The following is a 22,908-nucleotide window of genomic DNA, read 5'->3' as shown; positions in this document are numbered from 1 at the left end:
ATATCCTACTTGCCGTTATGTTTAACGGACTGGAACAATATTGTCAGTGGGAAGAGACCTTCGGAACATGAACGTTCCAGATAGCTTTATAACTTATTTTCGTTTTTCTCTGCGTACAAGACAGCCTGATTATACTTTCAAATGTCTTTACGATACATGGGATGACGTTGGGCTCTGGTTCACAACATGAGTTATTATTTTCGTAGTTTATGTGCCAACCACCAGTAACTGCAGCTTTGTAACAAAATATATCAGAAGAAGTTATTATTGCATCCACATACGCCACTGCAGGCAAGCCAGGGATAGAGCATATCGAGCCTCTAACTGCAGAAAGAGGCAGCCTCCTAAGTGAAACGATTCTGCTTGAGTGGAAACGATATCAGTTCCCTGTGCATAACTGTGAACAGTCTCATATTGATACAAAGGATATCCGCCAGATCACTGATACAGGATGATTTTACCAAGTGGGGGAAACTGCAGGAAACAATCCCTCAGAGGATAAGGAGCTAAGCAGGTCGTATGGACAAATTGTCGGAAATGGGTTCCAAGGTACAACCATTTGAAAGTAGAGATAAAAGATATTTGACAGAGTAGGTTTCAGTGATTGAAAGCACACGTGAAAGCATACCAGGCAAGTGGGAATATTCTGTCTGTACTAGTGTTTTAGCTCCACGCTTGGAGCGTTGACTACATACTCCTCCCACACCGCATCCGATGACGCCATTGTCAGTGGATGACACGGAGGTCAGTCTGACCCGATTCACCCGTTTGGGACAGAACGCGGCACTTGTTGCCAGCAGATACAATACGTTTCCGTTACGGGTGTGCTGACTCAAGAGCTGCTCGAAATAATATTCGGAAAATACTTTCACCACAGCGTCACCAGCTTCCCTGTCCTTGCCTCCTGCTCTAATGGTGTGCGTCTCCCTGTCTCTAGAGTACAGATTCAAACCTGAAAGTAATAAGCTAGAAGGACACGTATCTTCTGCGCAATATAACGGCCGTAACTTACTAATATTATCCAAGATGGCACGCAGCGACAACAAGTAGTCAGAATGTACACTACAGGCCATTAAAATTGCTACATTACGAAGATGACGTGCTACAGAAGCAAAATTTAACCGACAGGAAGAAGATGCTGTGATATGCAAATGATTAGCTTTTCAGAACATTCACACAAGGTTGGCGTCGGTGGCGACACCTACAACGTGCTGACATGAGGAAAGTTTCCAACCGATTTCTCATACACAAACAGCAGTTGACCGGCGTTGCCTGGTGAAACGTTGTTGTGATGCCCCATGTAAGGAGGAGAAATGCGTACCATCATGTTTCCGACTTTGATAAAGGTCGGATTGTAGCCTATCGCGATTGCAGTTTATCATATCGCGACATTGCTGCTCGCGTTGGTCGAGGTCCAATGACTGTTAGCACAATATGGAATCGGTGGGTTCAGGAGGGTAATACGGAACGCCGTGCTGGATCCCAACGGTCTCGTATCACTAGCAGTCGAGATGACAGGCATCTTATCCGCATGGCTGTAACGGACCGTGTAGCCACGTCTCGATCCCTGAGTCAACAGATGGGGACGTTTGCAAGACAACAACCATCTGGACGAACAGTTCGACGACGTTTGCAGCAGCATGGACTATCAGCTCGGAGACCATGGCTGCGGTTACCCTTGACGCTGCATCACAGCCAGGAGCGCCTGCGGTGGTGTACTCAACGACGAACCTGGGAGCACGAATGGCAAAAAGTCATTTTTTCGGATGAATCCAGGTTCTGTTTACAGCGTCATGATGGTCTCATCCGTGTTTGGCGACATCGCAGTGAACGCACATTGGAAGCGTGTATTCGTCATCATCATACTGGCGTATCACCCGGCGTGATGGTATGGGGTGCCATTGGTTACACATCTCGGTCACCTCTTGTTCGCATTGACAGCACTTTGAACAGTGGACATTCATTTCAGATGTGTTACGACCTGTGGCTCTAACCTTCATTCGACCCCTGCGAAACCCTACATTTCAGCAGGATAATGCACGACCGCATGTTGCAGGTCCTTTACGGGCCTTTCTTGATACAGAAAATGTTCGTCTGTTGCCCTGACCAGCACATTCTCCAGATCTCTCACCAAATGAAAACTGGTCAATGGTGGCCGAGCAACTGGCTCGTCACAATACGCCAGTCACTCTTGATGAACTGTGGTATTGTGTTGAAGTTGCATGGGCAGCGTACCTGTACACGCCATCCAAGCTTTGTTTGACTCAATGCCCAAGCGTATCAAGGCCGTTATTACGACCAGAGGTGGTTGTTCTAGGTACTGATTTCTTAGGATCTATGCACCGAAATTGCGTGAAAATGTAATCACATGCCAGTTCTAGTATTATATATTTGTCCAATGAATACCCGTTTATCATCTGCATTTCTTCTTGGTGTAGCAATTTTAATGGCCAGTAGTGTAGTATGTAGGGCACAGTCTCACTTGCAAGTTAGATTTATTGACGACCAGTTTCGGATGATAGGCGCCCATTGTCAATTTTCCGACGATCGTTGAAAATATCTGTGACTTGCTCAGCATGACTAACTTAACAATGAAGAGTCGAGCACTGTTCCTGCTCCTGGATCATAACTATTCATGGAAAAAATTTCACTGAAGTAAGATAAGAGATTATAACTGTATTGCCTTGAAATATTGTTGCTTTAAAGTGGGCATTCTAAGATAGTTGAGTAAAGGGAGACATCGAATGTATACAAAGAAGTGCTTTGCGAATGCTCCCTGGCTCCTTTGTCTGGGGAAGGTGTGTAACAGCAGTGTCGCAAAAAATAAAATGGCAGACGCTTCTAAAAGTTTTATATCATCTCCCGAAAACGTACTTGGAAAATAGCAAGACACCGTTCCCACGGCGGAATCCCCAAATATTCTTCAGTTTCCCACATTTAATATCCGTAAAATCTGTTGAACTAAAATTAGGTTAATAACACGACGCACAGTGGCACGCAATCAATCATTGTTTCCATGCTGCAGGCCTAAACAGAACGGGAAGAAACCCTGTAGAATGACAAAGAATAAATTTCACTCACAGATTTACTAGTAGACCTTAAATACACAATTTTCGGAAGTTTGCTGTAAATTGAGACTAAACAGATACCATGTGTTCTACACATGAGTCCAAATTTCAAGTTGATGGGGGGGTCACACAGAACTTTCAAACTGGAAACCAAAGGCTGAAGACCTCTACCGTAACTGTACCACAGTCAGGAAATGGAAAAATTTGCAGCAACAAACAAGAACATTGTTTATTTTTCACTGCAAAAAAACTGTCATTTGACAAAAACCAAACGTAGGGAGAAAACTTTCCTTATATATGTTTTCAACATTTCAGTACAGTTCTTAATGGTGATAGAAGAGTGAATCGTTAAAGCCAACGACAGATAGCCTGACTGTTAAAAAATGAACACCGACAATAGAAGAATTGGTTTTGGATCACGTTGAACAGGGGTAGTCAACCGTTTTTACATACCACCCACTTTTGTATCTGCGTTAGCAGTAAAATTTTCTAACAGCCCACCGATTCAACAGTAATGTTGATTTACTATGTGAAATTTGTAAAGCAGCGTTACAGCAAGTTAAATGATATAGTAATAATTATCATTACTTACCAAATACTTTATGTCAAATTTTTTTTGAATGTAATGAAAATATTTTTAAAACCCTACGCCTATCGACTGCCATGAGAGCTGGAACACTCTCTAGTGGGTGGTAGGGACCAGATTGACTGCCACTCATGTAGGAGAATCTTCCAGTTACATGGATCCATCACATAGCTCCTGCTGCACATCTTCCAGTGTGTGCTGTATGGCGTGTGCCAAGAGACAATAAAGTACACCACTATCACCGTCTTCGGATGTCCACGCTAACCACTTATCTTTGTGTCCACATACACTATCTGATCAAAAGTATCTGGACACCCTTATACAATGCGGTATTGACCACTGGCTGTCACAAGGGGCAGACCCCGCCAACATAAAAGGAGGCAGGAGTATTGTGTTGTCAGTAGAGAGTCACAGTTTTCATGCTACAAGGGTGAAGTCTTTACCCCTATTTTTTATTAGCCAAAATAAGGTACATACAGGTAGTTACAAGTATATGTACTATTCTATGTACCTTACACTATTTTTTCATATACTCCCCACAACAGTTAAGACATTTGTCCTATTACAGCACTAAATTTGAGATGTCTCTGTGGCAGAACTCATCCAGCTGACTGTGGAAGCACTGTTGGACTGTTGTCTTGGCCTCATAGTTGCATGTCAATTGCTGTCATGCCAGGAACTTCTTCAGCAGATCAAAAATGTTGAAAGCACTAGGGGGCAAGATCTGGACTGTATAATGGGTTGTCCGCACTTTCCCAGCAAAGTGACTGGAGCTTGTCAGTGGTGCTGATTGCCATATGTGGCCTTGCATTGTCATGGAGCATAACCACATTGTCCACATTGAGAATCCCTTTGTGCTTCTTCCTGATGGTAACCTGTAAACGTGGTAGTGTAGAACAATAACAGTAGGCGCTGATGGTTGCACCTACCACGAGGAAGTGTTATCATCAGCCAGTAATGTACATGGCATCCCCGAACACTCATAGTCATGCATGTCTTCATGGCCTGTTGTGAACTCACAACACCACTACCTCACACTTCTCAAAGTGAGACACTTTTTCCCATATGTGGGATGCATTTCCCTGTTGATTTTGATGGGTGTAAGTTCCTTGCTCCACAGAAAATGATCACACTTCATTGCTCATATGCCTTGGATGTGTGAAGCACAATCACCATCTTGAACAGCTGACGGCAGTGTTGTGCTATATAGCCACTGATAGATAATGTCGAGGAAGTCCAGGAAAGGTCCACTGCTGGGAATGTATATTTTGACTTCACATGTACAGTTGTAATTTGGCTAAAAAACAGGGGCAAAGGCTTTCTGGTTTACCATGACACTTTATTCTCCAGAAATTAGCTGAGTAATTTGGAAACTGATACACAAACATGCTAAATGTAAAAATATTAATGCCCTTACTAAAATATCCTTTGGAGGAGGAGGATGAGGAGGAGGAGGAGGAGGAGGAGGAGGTGATAAGTTTTTAGCATCCCAGTAACAATGAGGCCATTGGAGACGGAGCAGAAGCTCAGATTAGGGAAGGATGGGGAAGAAAAACAGCCATGCCTTTTCAAAGGAACCATCCTGGCATTTGCATGAAGCAATCTAGGGAAATCGCAAAGAACCTAAATCAGGGTTGCTGGATGCAGGTTTGAACTGTCATCCTCCTGAATGGTAGTCCAGTGTGCTAACTACTGTGCCACCTTGCTCATTAAATACTCTGATTGGTTGTGACCACCACCTGGTAGTCATCACAATGATAAGACTTTTTATAGTCTCTCAGAACTATGTAAAGGAAGCAACAAGTCAGGTAGCAACAATGTCTCGCAATATTTTTATCATTAGATCTATTACTTGGTATTTTATGGGATGTGAGGTTGTGGTGAGGGGAGTGCTTCTGAACTAATAGATCATTCATTAAAACCTCTATCGTCTTTTCTGAGAAGGCGGATTCAAATCCTCCTTCAGCCATCCAGATTGATGTCTTTCAGGATTTCCCTAAATCGTTTAGGGTGAATTCTGGACTGCTTCCTTTGAAAAGAACATGGCTGATTTCCTTCCCTAACCTGAATATGTGCTCCATCTATAATGAACTTGTCATCAATAGGACATTAATCCCAAATCTTCCTCTTCGTTTTCCATGGTGTTTGTCAGTGTTCTGAAGATTTATGATTAGCAAGTTTAACACTTTAGTATCTTGTGTTGCTGCCACTGAACTTTCTCCTCAGATAATTATTACACACAACAAAAATGTTTATTCTGTTTGATAATATTGCTCATTAATGAACACTGATTACTCATCACCTTACCACATAAAGTTATTGTTTAATCCTTATTTACAGTGAGGATGCCCATAATGCAAGGATCTATAAGACAGTGAAAGAGAAAAATGAGTTTTATTCTGAACTCAAAGCTGCTGCAGAATCTGGATGGGACTTTTCTACAAGGTGGTTTATGCTAAATGGTACAAATAAAGGTAGGTGTTAATTTACTACACACTCAAACTAGTTCTAGTGAATTTTCTGTTTTGTTTGGTGTATAACATTACATTCCAGAAGGTGCTTCTCTGAGATTAGAAAAACAAGTGAACTGAACAACATATATTAACAACCTAAATTATTTGTATTTCACAATTTAAAAATGCATTAGAACAAGTACCAATATGTACAACACATCTTTATTTTGTATGCCAATTGTGTTTCACTCTAACAAAATCACTGACTTGAATTTTATTGATTTGAATTTGTATATTGATCAAATAATAGAATCAAACAAGCCACACAAGTGCAGGTAATACAAAATCCTCGTACAGAGATACTGTCAGCTCACACACCAAAGACTCTTTACAAATCAAGGAAGTGTAACACACAAAGAATTTATAAAAAGGACAAGCAACACAAATGATTTCACCAAGTTAATACAAAATAAATATTTCTAACACTCCCACTGAAAGAGGATCAAATTTGTTACTGTGTATTTAGAACTCTTCTCCATCTTTTAGGCAACAATAGGATGTCATTCATCAAGAATTCCATAATGTCCTGAATGCTTTGGACATTCAGCATGTTTTTCTGGGTTTGAAGTATCACCGTTGGTACTGGCTTTATTAGTATAGTATGGCAGCTTGTTGACCTTTAGATGTTACAGTACAAACTTGTTTTATGTATATAGTAATTGTTACACACAAAATGGTAATAGACATTAATGTGCTTACTTTTATGGTGAAGCTCTTGGTCTATAATAAGCTTCATAGTGAAGTTGATTTTAGGTTACTAAATAAAGCCAAATCACTGAGAAAACTCTTTAATCAGATTATGTTCAAAGTTGTGCTTAGTTGAATTTCAAGTAACAACTGATTCATTTCACTTTAACACCAAGCAGCTGTGGGTTTCCTGGTTGCTACATCACTTCCATTATCTGCAGCAATGTATGCGATGAGTTGATTTCCTTGTTTCAGTGGAAAATAAAGTTCATTATCTGCACTGTCTTTAATATACATCATTTTTCTTTTCACGCCACTCCAATGAATCTTTTTCAGCATCTTTAGGTGTTGGCTGTTATTGTTGATTGGGAAGGTAATGTCTGGTTGTGTTCCTGCTACCAATACCATACATCAAACTATGCACAACTTGTCTGTATGGGACATTACACAAGTCCTTTTGACAATTTTTGTGCATGCCAGCATATATATGATGACGACGATCCATTGGTACTGCTACCACTACAGGGTTAATGCCATCCATCATGGTGTAGAATATCCTTGGTGTAGCTTTCTTTATGTTGAAAAATACAATCATTCTGTTGTGTTGGCAGAAGAGCCAACACCGTGTTATGAGAGGAGGCTGAAATGCACGCATTTTAGCTCAAGCAGGCTAACGTGAGGAGGGAAGAACTATACCGACGTGAGGTCTGGAACATGACAAGGAATTAGAATTCAGAAAGCGGACATAATTAGTTTGATACTTAACTTTAATCCATTAATGATTAACGTTGCTCTTGATGGTACATGATTCACATTATTGTCTGTTCAGAATTCATTCTAATTACTGAATATGGCGCCTTGCTAGGTCGTAGCAAATGACGTAGCTGAAGGCTATGCCAAACTGTCGTCTATGCAAATGAGAGCATATGTAGTCAGTGAACCATCGCTAGCAAAGTCGGCTGTCCCACTGGGGCGAGTGCTAGGAAGTCTCTCTGGACTAGACCTGCCGTGTGGCGGCGCTCGATCTGCAATCACTGATAGTGGCGACACGTGGGTCTGACGTATACTAACAGACCGCAGCCGATTTAAAGACTACCACCTATCAAGTCTAGTGTCTGGCAGTGACACCACACATTCTGCCTGGATACAAATACATATTCAGTTGCCCGAAAGTGTGCTGCCAATGACATGCAATCTTAAGCTTCCCTTACCTACAGCATTTTCTATGTAATGATTCCAATTTAAGTTGTTTGCAATTATAACTCTTAGGGATTTAACTGAATCAACAGCTATTGTGTTTGTCTGATTTATTACACAATCTCACACTTTCATCATTTAGGCTCAATTGCTAATATTTTTCCATCCAGCTATTTTGTCTAAATCATTTTGTGATTCATTTTGATCTTTTGATGACTTTACTAGATAATAAATGATAGCATGATAAGTAAAAAACTAACAGAGCTGGTAAAATTGTCTCCTGTCATTTACATACGTTAAGAACAGCAAACAGCCTATAAAATTCCTTGGGGAACCCCCCAGATATAACATCAGTTACACTAGATGACTTCCATCAATTACATAAACTGTGATAATTCTGATAGAAACCATGAAGCCAGGCATATGGCTGAGATGATACTTCACAAGCATACAAATTAATTAGGAGCTACTTGTGAGGAACAGTATCCAAAGCCTACTGGAAATCTAGAAATATGGAATCAACTCAATATCACTCATTACTTTGTGTGAATTAAGAGTCACGTGTGTTTCAAAAGAATGATATTTTTTTTTTAATCTGTGCTGGTTAGTGTAAATAGATAACAGCCTTTGAGGTGTTTTGTAATGTTGGAATGTAGTAAATGTCCCAAAATCTTATTACAAACTGGTATAAGTAATACTGGTCTACAATCCAGTAGATTACTTCTATTTCCTTTTTGTCTATGGGTATGATTTGTCCAGTTTTCCAGTATTTCGGTATAGATCTTTCATCAAACCAGTAGTTGCATATTACTGCTGAAAATGGAGCTATTTAATCAGCCTGCTTTGAAAGAACACTAATTAGCACAAAATTTGGAACAGAAGATTTGTCTTTATTAAATTTCTATGCTACACCAAGGATATCTACTTCCAAATTACTAATGTTGACAACTGTTCTTGATTCAAGTTCTGGAATATTTATTGTTTCTTCTTTGGTGATAGAGTTTTGGAAAACCATGGTCAGTAACCCTCCTTTAGTGCCACTCTGAACATTAACATTACCATTGGTTTCACACAGCAGAGTTATTGATTGTGTCTTGACACTGGCATACTTTACATAAGATCAGAATCTCTTTGGATTTTCTGACAGACTTCATGACAAAGTTTTACTGTGGAAACTATTAATAAAAGCCTCTCATAATGAATATCACACTAAGTTTCAAACATCTGTAAGCCTTTGACAATGTTTCATCAACTATGGAATCAGGTACTGGCATTGTTCATTTCCATCCTAGAAATGCATGCCATTGTCTACTTCTTTAGTGATTTTTGTAGACTTTCATATCATTGAATGTCTTGGGGGGTGTATTCTGTAGGCAGCAACGTAATTGCTGGTAGAACTAAATTCGCAAGTTTTGATGCTGTTGTTTGCTCTAAGCTGTCATTATTCTTTAATGGTTTTGCAGTGAAAATAACTTCACCATATATTTTCACTTGTCACCACTCTGGAAACACAACAACCTTTCGCACTTTGGCCATAACCAACAAAATAACCTTTTTGGGTTTAACATTCCCTTTTTTGTCTCTTTTCTTCTGATTTATTAACACAAGTACTTCTCCAAGTCTTTTGAGGATTTTTAAGCTTGATTTTTGTTAATCATAGACCACAAGGTGGCACTCACTTTTCTCCACCTGTCCCATTCTATTTGTACTGTAATGCAGCTTAACTCATGGCTCCCACCCAAATTTCAACTGTCAGTCCAGTTGCATGTAGGGATGTAGAGAAATACTGGCCAACAACAGTTTTGTTTTCCTTTCGGTAGCTTACATTTGTTCTGTATAGTATGGCACAGTTTTCTGATGCCAAATGCCATAAAGATGAGTCAAACTATCAAACTTTTCATTAAAAAACTCTGATCCATTATCAGTTCTTAATGTCTTTATGCCTTTCTACAAAATGCTTTTCAGGCACTTTAAAGGAACTTCTCTTACATTCAAGTGGGTCTGATTTATTCTTGATGTAGTACATCATCTTACACTGACTGTAGTAATCTCTTAACATAATGAAATATATTGCAACACACAAGGAATCTTCTTGTGTTGTCCAACAAAAATCTCTGTGCACAAGCTTGTCAACTTTCTTTCATTTGGCACCACTAAATAGAAATGCAGGTTGTGAATTTTTATCAGTAATACGGTCTTTGCACTGCATGTCCCAATTTTGAAAATGTATCTCACTGATTGGCAAACACGTTTAACCTGTGTGGTGTTCTGATGTGCCATTCTTTTGCTCCGCAAAAAGAGAGGTTCACAAGCAGCAACACTTGTGTAATACTCACCAACTGGCATCACAATAAATTTCATTTTGAAATGTTTCTCATTTCTCTCTTCCACTGTAATAAGACTTTCATCTTTTAAAAATTTGCACATTTTGTTATCACACTGATGGGTCACACCTTTATTGAAGGCTGCATGTAATGTGAACATCTCTACATCAAAAAGCAAGACTGCATTTCCCATCACCAATAATGGTTTTGAAAATTCTTCATACAATGTTGAGCATGAATGTTGATCTCACATGGATCAAGTACTCTAGAATTCATGTACCATGATTCCCTAGCTGCACCAGGACCACTTGCAATGAACACTGACTCCCTGATGAGAGTTTGTCCATTATTTGATGTACGCTTCACACTAGCATCTCTCCATCTTCTGCGGTCATGAATACATTGACCTGCCATATGTCAATAGCAACTTTGCAATCAGGATGGTTTTTACCAAAAAATGTTTCATGCTGTGTATGCAGTGCTTTCAGTTTTATCAGTTATGTTCACACTAATTTTCTGAATGACAAGTGCTCACTCACCACAAATACCCATGCACTGACTAAGCAATTATTTGTTACTGATACTGTCATCAATGTTTTGCAGTGATCATCTGATCAAGTGCGTGCTCATCTTGAATCTACAAATGATGTACAATATGTGACACAATGTCATCAGATGGATTCTTCTGTAAACTATACCATTACTACAGTACTATGTAAACATTAAGTCCAGATTTTCATCAGTAAATTGACACATCATCTATAGAGTCTTATTACATATCCAATACTAATTTCTTGTAAAACATTTCCTTGGTTTGTAACCTGTTGAAATAATGTGTTGTGTACTGACAAATAATAATAATAATGTACATAATAAAACTGAATTTTTAATACTACAAATCATGTAAGGGCTGATAACAGATAATAAGACACAAGGGTACTGTCAGTAAATGCACAAAAGATTCTACAAACTCAGACTCTGCAAACCTCAAAGAGTTCACAAGAAAGGACTTCTAACACAACATAACACAAATAATATCACTGAGTTAATAAACATAAATTTATCTTTCTTTTAAATATTTTAACAAACTAAACTGTTCATTAAGTCACACATGTTACAGTTGTACTTTCTGTCCTTTAACAATACATAATGTGATAACTACTGGAAAGGCCATTACAGGGTAGCAATGGAAAATTGGCATTTTCAGTGATTTGGCAGATCTTTATCACACAGTTTCTTTCTGTGTAACATTAATGGTTCCTGAATATCAGTTTGCAATTGTTGAATTTACTGAAAAAATATTTCACAGTTTTTAAAAAAGGCATATCTTTCTTAGAACTTTCTTCACAGCTCATCCAATAATTCTACATATTTAATTCCAACTTTTGAGTTCAAATTTTGATGAATGACGTCCTCAAACAGAAACTTCAGATGGTTAATATGTTCAAAAGGTAGTACTGGTAGGTGTCAATCATTGTTTTTTTTTATTACTTTGTGGTATGCCAAATCTTTCTCTTTCTTCAGATGCTTTACTGTTTTGTATATGGAAAAATATGTAAATTGTCGATATCACTATAAGAGCATGAAATATACCTTACTCAGCTATCTTCATGGACTACTCTTACAAGTCTTTATGTTACCCTTCTCTGTGTATAGCAGTTGGTATTATCTGTTGTAGTATTTGTTTGTACCATTGAATCTGTACCATTCTTCCCGTGTGACTATCCACTGCTTTCAAGTTAATGTCGTTCTCATATCTTTGACTAAAACATAGACCTAACTTCACTGATGCTGTGTGCACTGTAATTTCATGTACACATCTGCCTGACATGTGACTTTCGATATACAGAGTGTCCAAGGAAAAATCATCAGCACTCACAGATATGATGGGAACAACTATTGCAAGCAATAAATTCTATTAAACATGGGCCCTAAAATGCATACCTGAAGATCCATGAACACTTCTCTGTCTTCAATACTGTGAAACAAATCTCTTCTTCTGCAAGCCCTCTGCTTTCCATATTTTCAGATATGGTAGCATAGACCAAAACAAGGAAAAAAATTTCCACTAAATATGGGCCCTGAAGTGCATATATTAAAAATTATGAGCACTTGTTCATCTTCACTGTTTTGAAACATGTCCTCTACTGTACAAGTGTTCATGGCTCTTATCATGTGAATTTGAAAGCCAATGTTTATTTTACAATTTTTTCTTGTTTTTGTCCATATTACCACCTCTCAAAATGTGGGAAGCATGGAGCTTGCAGTAGAAGACATTTGTTTCAGTGTTGAAAGTGAAGAACTGCTGATTGCTCTTAAGGTGCACATTTTAGAGCCCATGTTAACTAGATTTTTTGCTTCGAATGATCATTACAGTCGTATCGCTGAATATTGACCATTACTCCTGGGACACTCTGTGAACTTACGATAAGGATGTGTACACATCCATCTGTCTGCCTGAAAATTATCTAAGACCTGAAACCAGGTGGTAGTACCAAAGAAAGATTTATTTTAACCAAAGAGTTTGGTGTAAATGACTTGTGTCTTCAAGGTTATTATAAATTGATAGGTATCTTTGGTCTGATTATCTGTAAGGAATGTGTTACAATAAATATCAACAATTCTTGCATTTTTCCAAAGAAAATTTTGCACTGGCTGTATGAATGATTTTTATTAAATCTGCGACCGGTTTTGCACCACTTATCGGTGTATCCTCAAGCAATATACGCTATTTATAACATAGTAACGTTGAACATTACTGTTATAAATAGCATGTATTGCCTGAGTATGCACTGATAAGTGGTGCAAAACCAGTCACAGATTTAATAAAAACCATTCATACAGCCAGCGTGGAATTTTCTTTGGAAAAATGTCGAAGTTTGGCTGTGGTTGCCCGCCCTACAAAACAATTCTTTCATTGCTGTTATCTATATTAAAGCTGCTAAGGTACTGAAGTACATAGCTAGAAAAACAGCATTAAATCATTCACAGATTCTATTTTAGAATAATGATGTCAGCTAACACTGTATTTTGCTGCCCTCATAACTCAATCCTTAAGTGTTTTACTGTGCTCCACATGCCCTTAACATTATTAATACGATAAATTGAATTTTATAGGGTTTTAAGTGATAAATAATTTAATGTTTTTAAACGGTTTCCACATGAAATTTTCAGTGCAAAATCTCGAGTTCCCTTTAGTCATCATCATAGTATGGATCTATCTTCTCTTATAATTTTATGCAGGACCCACACCCTGTTGTTTTTGCCCTTCCATCCTGTGGCTCAAATACATCTGTTGTTATTCCTAAGATAACGTGAAACTAATAGAAAGTGTCTTTCAGACCTTAATTATTCTGAATATGATATGATTACGTATTACCCCACATTTAGCAAGGAACTAAATTTTCCATAGATTTAGCTGAGAGGAGTCTTTGTGACATGGTCAGAGATGTACATTTTATTAAAGTTCTGTACCAGTGTATTATAAAATTCATAGCTATGAAATATTATAGTGTTAAAGTGCTAATATAAATTATAATACAAACTATAAGTCATGTGTGCTTGTGCTTTACTTCAATAATGGAATTTAACTTACTACGCACTCTCATTCTTGAATTAAATGTGCAGTGTTTGTGTGACTGTCACTATGTTTCTTTTGCCTGTCTATTTTATAAGTGAAATATATGTGTTGCAAAAACAAATAAGTAAGTAGCACCTGCAAATATAGGCTTCTGCAACCACTGTCTCAGTCAATAAAATTCTACTGCGTATGTGATGACATTGTCATTGTGGAAAACCTCTGACATTTTGGCCACTATTGCAAGTGGCCTTCTTTGTTGTGTTTCTTTTCCTACAGAAACAAAAGAGACACCCAAAGGAAAACCACTTGCAATAGTGGCCAAAATGTCAGAAGTTTCACACACTGACAATATGGTTCCAGAGCCAGAAGAATTTTATTTGCTGTAGGTAGCACCTTTCTGACCATAACTGGTCTGAATGTGATAAGACGATCATTACCCTACAGTTTATGCTACATTAAACTTATTTCATAGATTGATGTCTGTGATGTGAAAAAAGCCAAAACTGTGCTTTTCATTGAAATAGAATATATTATAATCCTCTATAGTTACAAAATATTGTAATATCAAATTACTAATATAAATTATATTTCAATCTACAAATCACTTGTGATTTATGTTAATTACAACATGTAACTGACTAACTAGCTGCAATGTGGTACTTTTATGTTGTAATAACCAAAGTGTCGTGGCATGACTTGCATGCATTAACTTTTATACAAAACTGTTGAACTCCATGTACATATTCTTCTTGAGTCAAATGCACAATGCTTTTTGTGACTGACACTGTATTTCTTTTGTCTGTCTGTTTTGTGGATGAACTGTATGTATGTTGACTGCCTAAGAAAATACACAAGTAGGTAGGGTTTTTCTGCCATTAATTTACCTGAATGTGATATATACATGTATTGCTCTATAGTTTATATAATGTTAAACTTATTACATAGATGTAATTGAGATGATGCTCTAGGATGTGAAAAGAGGTCAAATATGTACACTTTATTTTATATTATCATCACTTACTGTTTTGAGATACTGTAATATCGAAGTTCTAACATATATTATGATTTACAATCCACCTGTCTTTTGTTATCAATGCCAGAAATGCACCCAATCTCCTCAGTTATTTATTGGATATATTCCAATTTCTCTTCCCCTACAGGTTCTCCCTTCTGCAACTCCCTCAAGTACCATGGAAATTATTCCCTTACTGTCTTAACACATGTCCTATCATCCTGTTCCTTCTTCTTGTCAATATTTTCCATATTTTCCTTTCCTCACCAACTCTGCAGAAAACCTCATTTTGTATCTTATCATTTCACCTAATTTTCAACATCTTTCATTATCACCAAATCTTAAACACTTTCGTTCTATTCCTCCACAGTCCATGATTCAATTCCATGCAATGCTGTGCTCCAAAAATACATTCTCTGGCAATGTCTCCGGAAGTTAAGACCAATGTTAAGTACTAGGAGATTTCTGTTGGCAAGAAATGCCATTTTTCCTGTGTTAGCCAGTTTTTTATGTCCTTCTTCACTTGTCCATCATGTGCTATTTTGCTTCCAAGGTAACAGAATTCCTTCACTTCATTTACTGTTTTGTCCTTAATTTTGAAATGAGTTTGTTACTTATCTTGTATCTGCTACTCTCCATTAATTTCACCTTACTTCAGTTTACTCTCAATCCACAGCATATGCTCATTAGACTATTCATTTTATTCAACAGGTCCTTAAATTCTTCCTCACTTTTACTGAAGATAGCAATACCAACGAATCTTATCATAGATGTCCTTTCACTGTGAATTGTAACTCCACTCTTTTCTTTTATTTCCATTGTTGATTCTTCAATGTATAGTTTTAATAGTAGGAAAGAAAGACTATATCTTTGTCTTATACCCTTTCTAATCATTTCATTCTTGGTTTTCTGTTATTACCTTTCCTTTCTTGGTTCTTGTATATATTGTACATCATCTGGAGTGCCTTTCTGGCCATGATTGTTATGAATATGATGTGATTTTGTATTACTCTACAGTTTTAGTTACATTAAGTTTATACCTTAGTTTTCACTGAAATAAGTCTCAGGAATGTGAAAACAAGTCAAAGATTATATTTTACTTTGGTATAATATGTCATAATGATAAGTTATGAAATGCTATAATATACACATGAACATAAGTGTATACATGATTTCTGGCTATTCATTCTTAGATTGTGTCCAATGACTACCATGCACTGTGGCAATGTGCATGGTATGTGATTTCTGAAATGTACATACTAGGAGCATGTGTCAGTATCCATTTGTGAAATTCAAAAATGAGCTAAAGCTGGAAACTGACACGTAGTGAAAATTAAAGTACTTATTTTCAGCCAAACAGCCTGATAGAAATGATATCTTGTTTTAAAGTTATCAAAGCTGTAGTTCTCAGTCAGAATAATTCAAAAACAGGACTTATGTTGACATAGTGATAAGTTTGGTTTGTGACTAAGAACATTGATTATAAAATGTAGAAAAACTGTTTGTGGTTTGTTGCAAAATTTATCAATTCTCCTCTGAGTTTCAATGTTTAAGAAAACTTATCTTTTCTTTTAACTACATTACTTTCACTGAAATAAAATGAATAAATGCAGTGCAGACAAATTCTAAGATAAGCACTGAAAGGGAATTACACTGGCTGAAAAAAAGAAGCACCCAGAAGAATTGGTCAGATGTCAATGTAACTTCATACACATACACATGTTCAGTGGATATGTAAATGATTAGAGTTGTAATTCTCTGTGACAGGTAGAATGATCACTGGAAGCATAAGTGTTTAGTGTTGTTACAAGACCTGGTTGGGTATATAGGAGGTGTGAACAGTGTTAGATGCTGAGTGATCACTGGCAAGTACATCGAGATGCCATGTACTCATGTGCCTGAAAGAGTTCTCATTGTGGGTCTCCATTTGGCAGGCTGGTCAAATCATGCAATATCCAGATTTTTGAGGCATTTGGGTGTGACAGTGGCCTGATGTTTTACTGTGGGGGAATGCAAGGGCACACATATTCATCATCAAGATTCTGGTCAGTAATGTCTGACCACCACAAGGGAGAATTACTGTATCACATTCCAGGCATATCATAAGACATCACATCTGCACCTTTCATATGAGAACAAGTAATAGGTTTCCTGCAACACTCTGTGTAATCCCAAACCATTAGTCGGCAACCAGTAACAGCCAGACTAGGGAACTACAGTCCCTTGTGTAGGCTGCCAGTCCTGTGTGTAGGCTGCCGTTAACACCACAGTGTTGGACTGCTCATGAATGGCACTGCACTGTGTTCAGATACGAATTGCAGTTGTGCACAACCCCAGTTGACCATTGTCTGTGATATGTTCGAGACATTGGGAGAGGTTTCATTCCAATGTCTCAGAGAGGCACAGCAGTGTTACTCCCAGCATTACAGTGTGAGGAGCCGTTGGGTATGATTTAAAGTCATGGCTGGTAGTGACAAAGGCAATTCTGCTGGCACAACAGTATGTTATGGACATCCTGTGTTCTCATGTATTACCTCTCATGCAACAGTACCATGGTGCCACTTTTCAATAGGACAATGCTCATATGCACATGTCTCTATCAACTGTGTGCATAATGTTGATCCCCCAAAATTATCCCGAATAGAACATGTGTGGGACCAGTTCGGACCATCCCAGTGCCAATATCCAGGATAAAAAAGGTCCAGTTACAACAGTCGTGGGCCAGCTTCCCTTAGGAGAGAATGCAATGGCTTCATGACACCCTTCCCAGCTGAATCAGTGCTCGCATCCAGGCCAGACAGGGAGCAATAAGTGGGTTCACATTGCCAAGTTCTTTATATATTTGACTCAAATTTGCATTGCAGTAAGATCACATGCCCTCCTAATCTGCAAAGTTTCATTTCACTTCTTCCTCCCTTCTGGGTACTTCACTTTCTCTGTCAAGCACTGTAAATCATTGAAATTCGTTCATAAATGATGAACATCCTGTTTAGTGAATATGTCATGATAAATGAAAAGTAGGAGGAAAACATTAGTGATATGAAATTTTTGAGCTGGTACTGGAGATATAATTGGATGACCTCAATGCTTAAAGTGACTGTTAACAAGAACTAGGAGATCTGGGTTTGACTCTCAGTGTGACATATATTTTCATTTTTTGTGACATGTTCATAAACTTTTCTTCTCTATGTTTGGCTAAGATAATGTACTTTTAATTTATCAGTATACTGCCCTGTTTTTTTCTGTCAGATTATTTAGTAATTACTATTTGTTCAATTTTATGTACTTAATTTATTGTAGTTTGTTTCTCTTTAAATGGTTGTAAATATTATCAGATCAATTTTTCTGCACCAGTTTTAGAGAATATAGAGCTCTGCCCCCCCGCACATAGAGTACAGCGGGAAGCGGAGCAAGTCCAAGGAGATACCCTCCCCCCCAATAGTGTAGTCAATTCAACGAGTGAAAAGGAATGTAGAGGTAAAAAATGATTAGTTATAAATAAAAAACTGTGCAGCTGCTGCAGATTTGTCTAGGTTTATTGATAAATTAATCATTGAGCAGTTATGTTGTTAGTTAAGTATCAGTATATCCTGCATGTTTGTATTTGTACATATATGTGAGAAAAGTGAGTTTGTAACTTATATATATTTTGAGATTTATTTTTTGGGGTATATTTATAGATAGAAAGCAGAGCCAATAGACATTTGCAACAATTTTTTTCAGGTATTTAGAACACCTGTGTGCACATACACATTTCTCTTTTGAAAAATTTGTGAACATTGTTCGTGACACATTCAATAACTGCTGTTCTGATATATTAAAAATACGTGGGTAAAATCCAAACAGTACTCATAATGGTAGTACATGTAAGCGATTTTTACCTGAATTTCAAAGAATATGATATTTTTTGGCAGCTCATAGGATACTGAAGCATGTAGAATTCATTAACTTCAGTTAAAGAAAATATATGAATAAAAAATCGTGAGACATGACGTAGTGGCAAATGGTGCATGATTTGTATGGAAAAAAGTGGCAACTGACAAAAAGATGACAATCTCAATACAAATTTGTCTGAAATATTATCGAGGTGGGACTGTATGAGATTAAAAATCCACTTACTATACTGTTATTATGACATTAGTTGGTGTGAATTACTTCTTCATGAATTATATTGTAGGAAGATATCCACGAAAAGTGGAAATAATAACTTCAGTATGATATTAAAAGGCATTATGAAAACACTAAGATCTTTCAACAGAGCATCAAAAATGAAATATTTACATTTAAGTGGATCAAAATTACTTCCACTGAAACAGCAGTAGTCACAGGAATGTGAGCAACTAAAAATCAGATGATTTGAATGGTCTGTCAAGTTATGTTATCAAACAAAAGTGGACATTATGGTACAAGCACTTTGCAGGCTGATAAATTGAATTAATCTGGGTTGTTTTTTACCAGCATGTTTAAACATTATGATAGTTGATCATCTATAAAAGAAAGGTTATTATCTTATGGTCAAAATTATGTGATGATGCCTATTGATTGTTCCAAATAAGACAGTCTAATCTCAGAGTGATAAAATTCTAACAGACAAGTTGTGGTGTTATAGTATGGATCATGGTTTTGTGATAAGAAAAAAATGGCATAGTTTAATGTCAAGAGCTCTGCATTTCTGAATATTTCAGGAGTTTTATCCCAAGGCCAAGTGGTTAGACCTTTGTAATTTAATTTAATTTGTTTTTAATTTATTTGTAGATCCTTCATATTGCTAAATCCACATATGTTACCTCTGGGAATTACCTTGGTAGAAAAGATCAAAAATAACATTATAATAGCAAATATTAGTTTGCAGATGATGTATGATGTGTAGTTTATTAATTCTAACACAGACTGTATGTCTTTTAAACTTCTAGGAATACACTTATACACTAACTGAAGAAAGAACCACTGTACAGAAGCCACTTATAACTTCATTTACATATGTGTGCAAAACTATTTCTTAGTTCTGTTCATAGAGTTTTTCACAGACATATAACATACTACATATTATTATGGGGTAGCTCTTCTGTGGGACTTTTTTATGTACAAGAGAAATGTTACTATTTATTTGTTCTCTCATCAGTTTTGTACAAAACATGCTCATGGTGACGCACAAAACATACATTTCATATTGGACAATTTGTAGTATTGTGTGATGATTTGATGACATGAAGTGATGTGATGAAAATTTACAAAACATGATTTTTTTGCACATAATTTACATTAGTTTTCATTCCTTTTACAAAACTCATTCTTGCAATTAGTCTTATATTTTTCCATGCATATGGACCAAAAATTTGGATACAGCATAAAAGCAATAATCAAACAAGAAAACTTTTAGGTTTTTAGTTTCTTATGAAACAAAGATAGGCACTTACTGTTTTGTTATTTCTGATGACAGACTGTTGTATGTCTTGGTTAAATGGTGATTTTTTTAGAGGCAGAAGTACACAGTTTTGAACATGATGTCTCATTTTCTGATTGGTACTATGATCATGGACATTCACATTATTGCTGTATTTTGCAGTATTATGTTTTACAAACTTACACATCTCTATTATGTAGAGACTTCCAAAGGGCAGAAGAGAGGTCTGCAGCCATCAGTCATTTTTGTCCTGTTCATTACTCTCACAGCTCTCTATTGGGTGAGGAGAATATCTGATAAGGTAATGGTCCAGTCTGACATTTTGAAACCTGCCCTGAAGCTTTTTATACAGGAAGAATACACCAAAAGAAACATTATATTGATATATTAGCTGCTAAGACATACTGCAAGTATTTTTTTACAAAATGTTGAAAATTGCCAAATTTATAGCTCACCAGGCAACTGGAGATATGTACACTCACACAGTAGATGTAGCAGACAGTGCATGCACAACATGGCAGCCACATATCCTTGATTGACAGCACATCAGTAAACAGATAACGTGGCACAACAGGATTGCAATTCGTAAAGCAATTGTCAGTTTCCACTGATAGTTTCATTGACACAGTTGTTCACAGTTCCTATTTGCATTAATCTAAAAACATCTTCAATAACCATAATAATCAACAGCTGCCTTTGCAGTACTGTTAAATGTTAACAATGGAGGTAAAACTGAATTAATTTTCTTTGTATATGCTTGCTAATAACATCTGCCTTTATGCGGGTTACAGAGTTTCACAGTAATGTTGTATCCAATTGTTGTTTTCAGTCTCATAAAGATAGAATAAGAAGAATGTGCTATGCAATTGAAATCACCTACTTCTTTTGAAGGCCTACATATGTCTTATTTATTAAGTAATTTCTTTGAATTCATTGAAATGATATTGAAATTTCATTAGAAATTCTGGAAACATTGGAAGAAAGAAGAAGTAACTCTGAAAATTCTGTAAATTTAGGTTTGAACAATGATTGTTGTGTTAGTTAAAGTTAATAGCAAAAATACAGTGCCTTTGTAGCCCAAAGAAAACATGGAAAGTATAGCTTTCAGTGACAAAGAAAAGGCTGTAAATTGTTTGGTTAATTGAAGGAGAGGGAAAAGAATTAAAGTTAAGCTGTCTGGAAAGATTTACACGTAGTAAAAAATGCATGCCATAATGAGACTCATGAAAGAAAAACTATCCAAAAGATGTAGAACTGCCTGTGAGACTCAATGTACAATTACCAAGGGAAATCTACATGACTAAGCCCTCTGAATTGCAAATGAGATAAACACCACTGATTTTCAGATTTCTTTGACCTAGTTAATCAGATTTGGAAAGTTATATGCAAAAAGAAGTCACAAAGTTATGAAGTTTAATTCAAGTAAACATGTAGAGGAGACGTCATTAACAGGTAATGCTATAGACAAGTTCGTGGCTTCTTGTTATGTCCTAAAACGCTTTGTATAAAGCCATTCAGTCAGGTTTCATGCAAGAGCTGATGCAAACTGTGCTCTATTGTATTCAGTGGAAAAAGACAGAGTCACTTCTGCAGACAATGAGTGCTATGACATATGCATATACAGCAGTTCCAGTGATAGAGATGAGTAGATTATTGTTTCTGCTGCTTTATGTCTATTTTCGGGATCCTCGGTGCAAATTTGGATCAAAAATTTAAAAAAAAGGCCTGTGTAGTTGCAAAAATTTGTAATTAACACATCAAAATCTGCAAAGAGGGGAGGGAATAATTTTCATTACTACATCCCAAATGTCTTCTTATTAGTTGTAGAAAATAATTCATTGGTTTTGTTGGACTCTTGACCTGGACATGATGACACTTCTCTTGACACTCTTCTGTTTAGGAGCAGGACAAAAAGACTGTTAATATAATTTGGATTCCACCCAGAATTAATGGTGTGATTCAGAACCTCAATAAAGAAAGTTTTCAATAATGTAAAGTATTTTTCAGAACATTGTCAAGCAATATTATTTCTGATAGAGCTTTGTCATTTCGCATTTACCAGCATAACAGTATTGCTAAATTTCAGTCATTTGTGCATTGCCAGTTTGTATCATCACATTTTACAAATTTGACTGAGTATACCTTGTATGCAGCACAGTATGCAGAACAATAGGCATGATCATTTCTTACTCCACCCCCATTCTGACTAAATAAAACAATTTCTGTGAAGCGTCTGAAGGCATTAATTTTTCTTTTATCAGGTCTGCCTTGGGCAAGGAAAATGTTTTTTTCAGTACTCTCTTCACATTTTTGTGCCAACTTTAGGAAATAAACAAGGAGGTGTTTCATTTTTGGTAAAATATACATTATTCAAAAATTACCATAAGAACTGTGATACAGGAATTTTTATGAAGTATATCATGTCAGGAAGTTAAATTACTGGCTGAAGGAAGTCATCTGTAATGTAACATAGTAAACTGCATTGATTTTTTTTCCTTTGTCAGTAGAATTGTCAGATTAAAGTGACAAAATTACCA

General features: G+C 36.8%; 1 protein-coding gene across 2 annotated transcripts in view; it reads left to right on the top strand.

The window, feature by feature from the left end:
- The window catches only part of LOC124721112 (trehalase-like), a 254,065-nt gene that overhangs the window by 126,910 nt on the left and 104,247 nt on the right, over positions 1–22,908 (top strand). For both annotated transcript variants that reach the window (XR_007006270.1, XM_047245930.1), the window contains exon 3: positions 5,995–6,128. Coding sequence is in view for 1 of the 2 variants with exons in the window: in XM_047245930.1 (XP_047101886.1) it covers positions 5,995–6,128 (134 nt within the window). In the remaining variant the exon portion in view is untranslated. The remainder of the gene's footprint in view (positions 1–5,994; positions 6,129–22,908) is intronic.

The sequence above is a fragment of the Schistocerca piceifrons genome, chromosome X (assembly GCF_021461385.2).
Source record: "Schistocerca piceifrons isolate TAMUIC-IGC-003096 chromosome X, iqSchPice1.1, whole genome shotgun sequence".
NCBI lineage: Eukaryota > Metazoa > Arthropoda > Insecta > Orthoptera > Acrididae > Schistocerca > Schistocerca piceifrons.
Note: the sequence above shows the minus strand (reverse complement) of the source record. Positions and strands in the feature narration are given on the sequence as shown.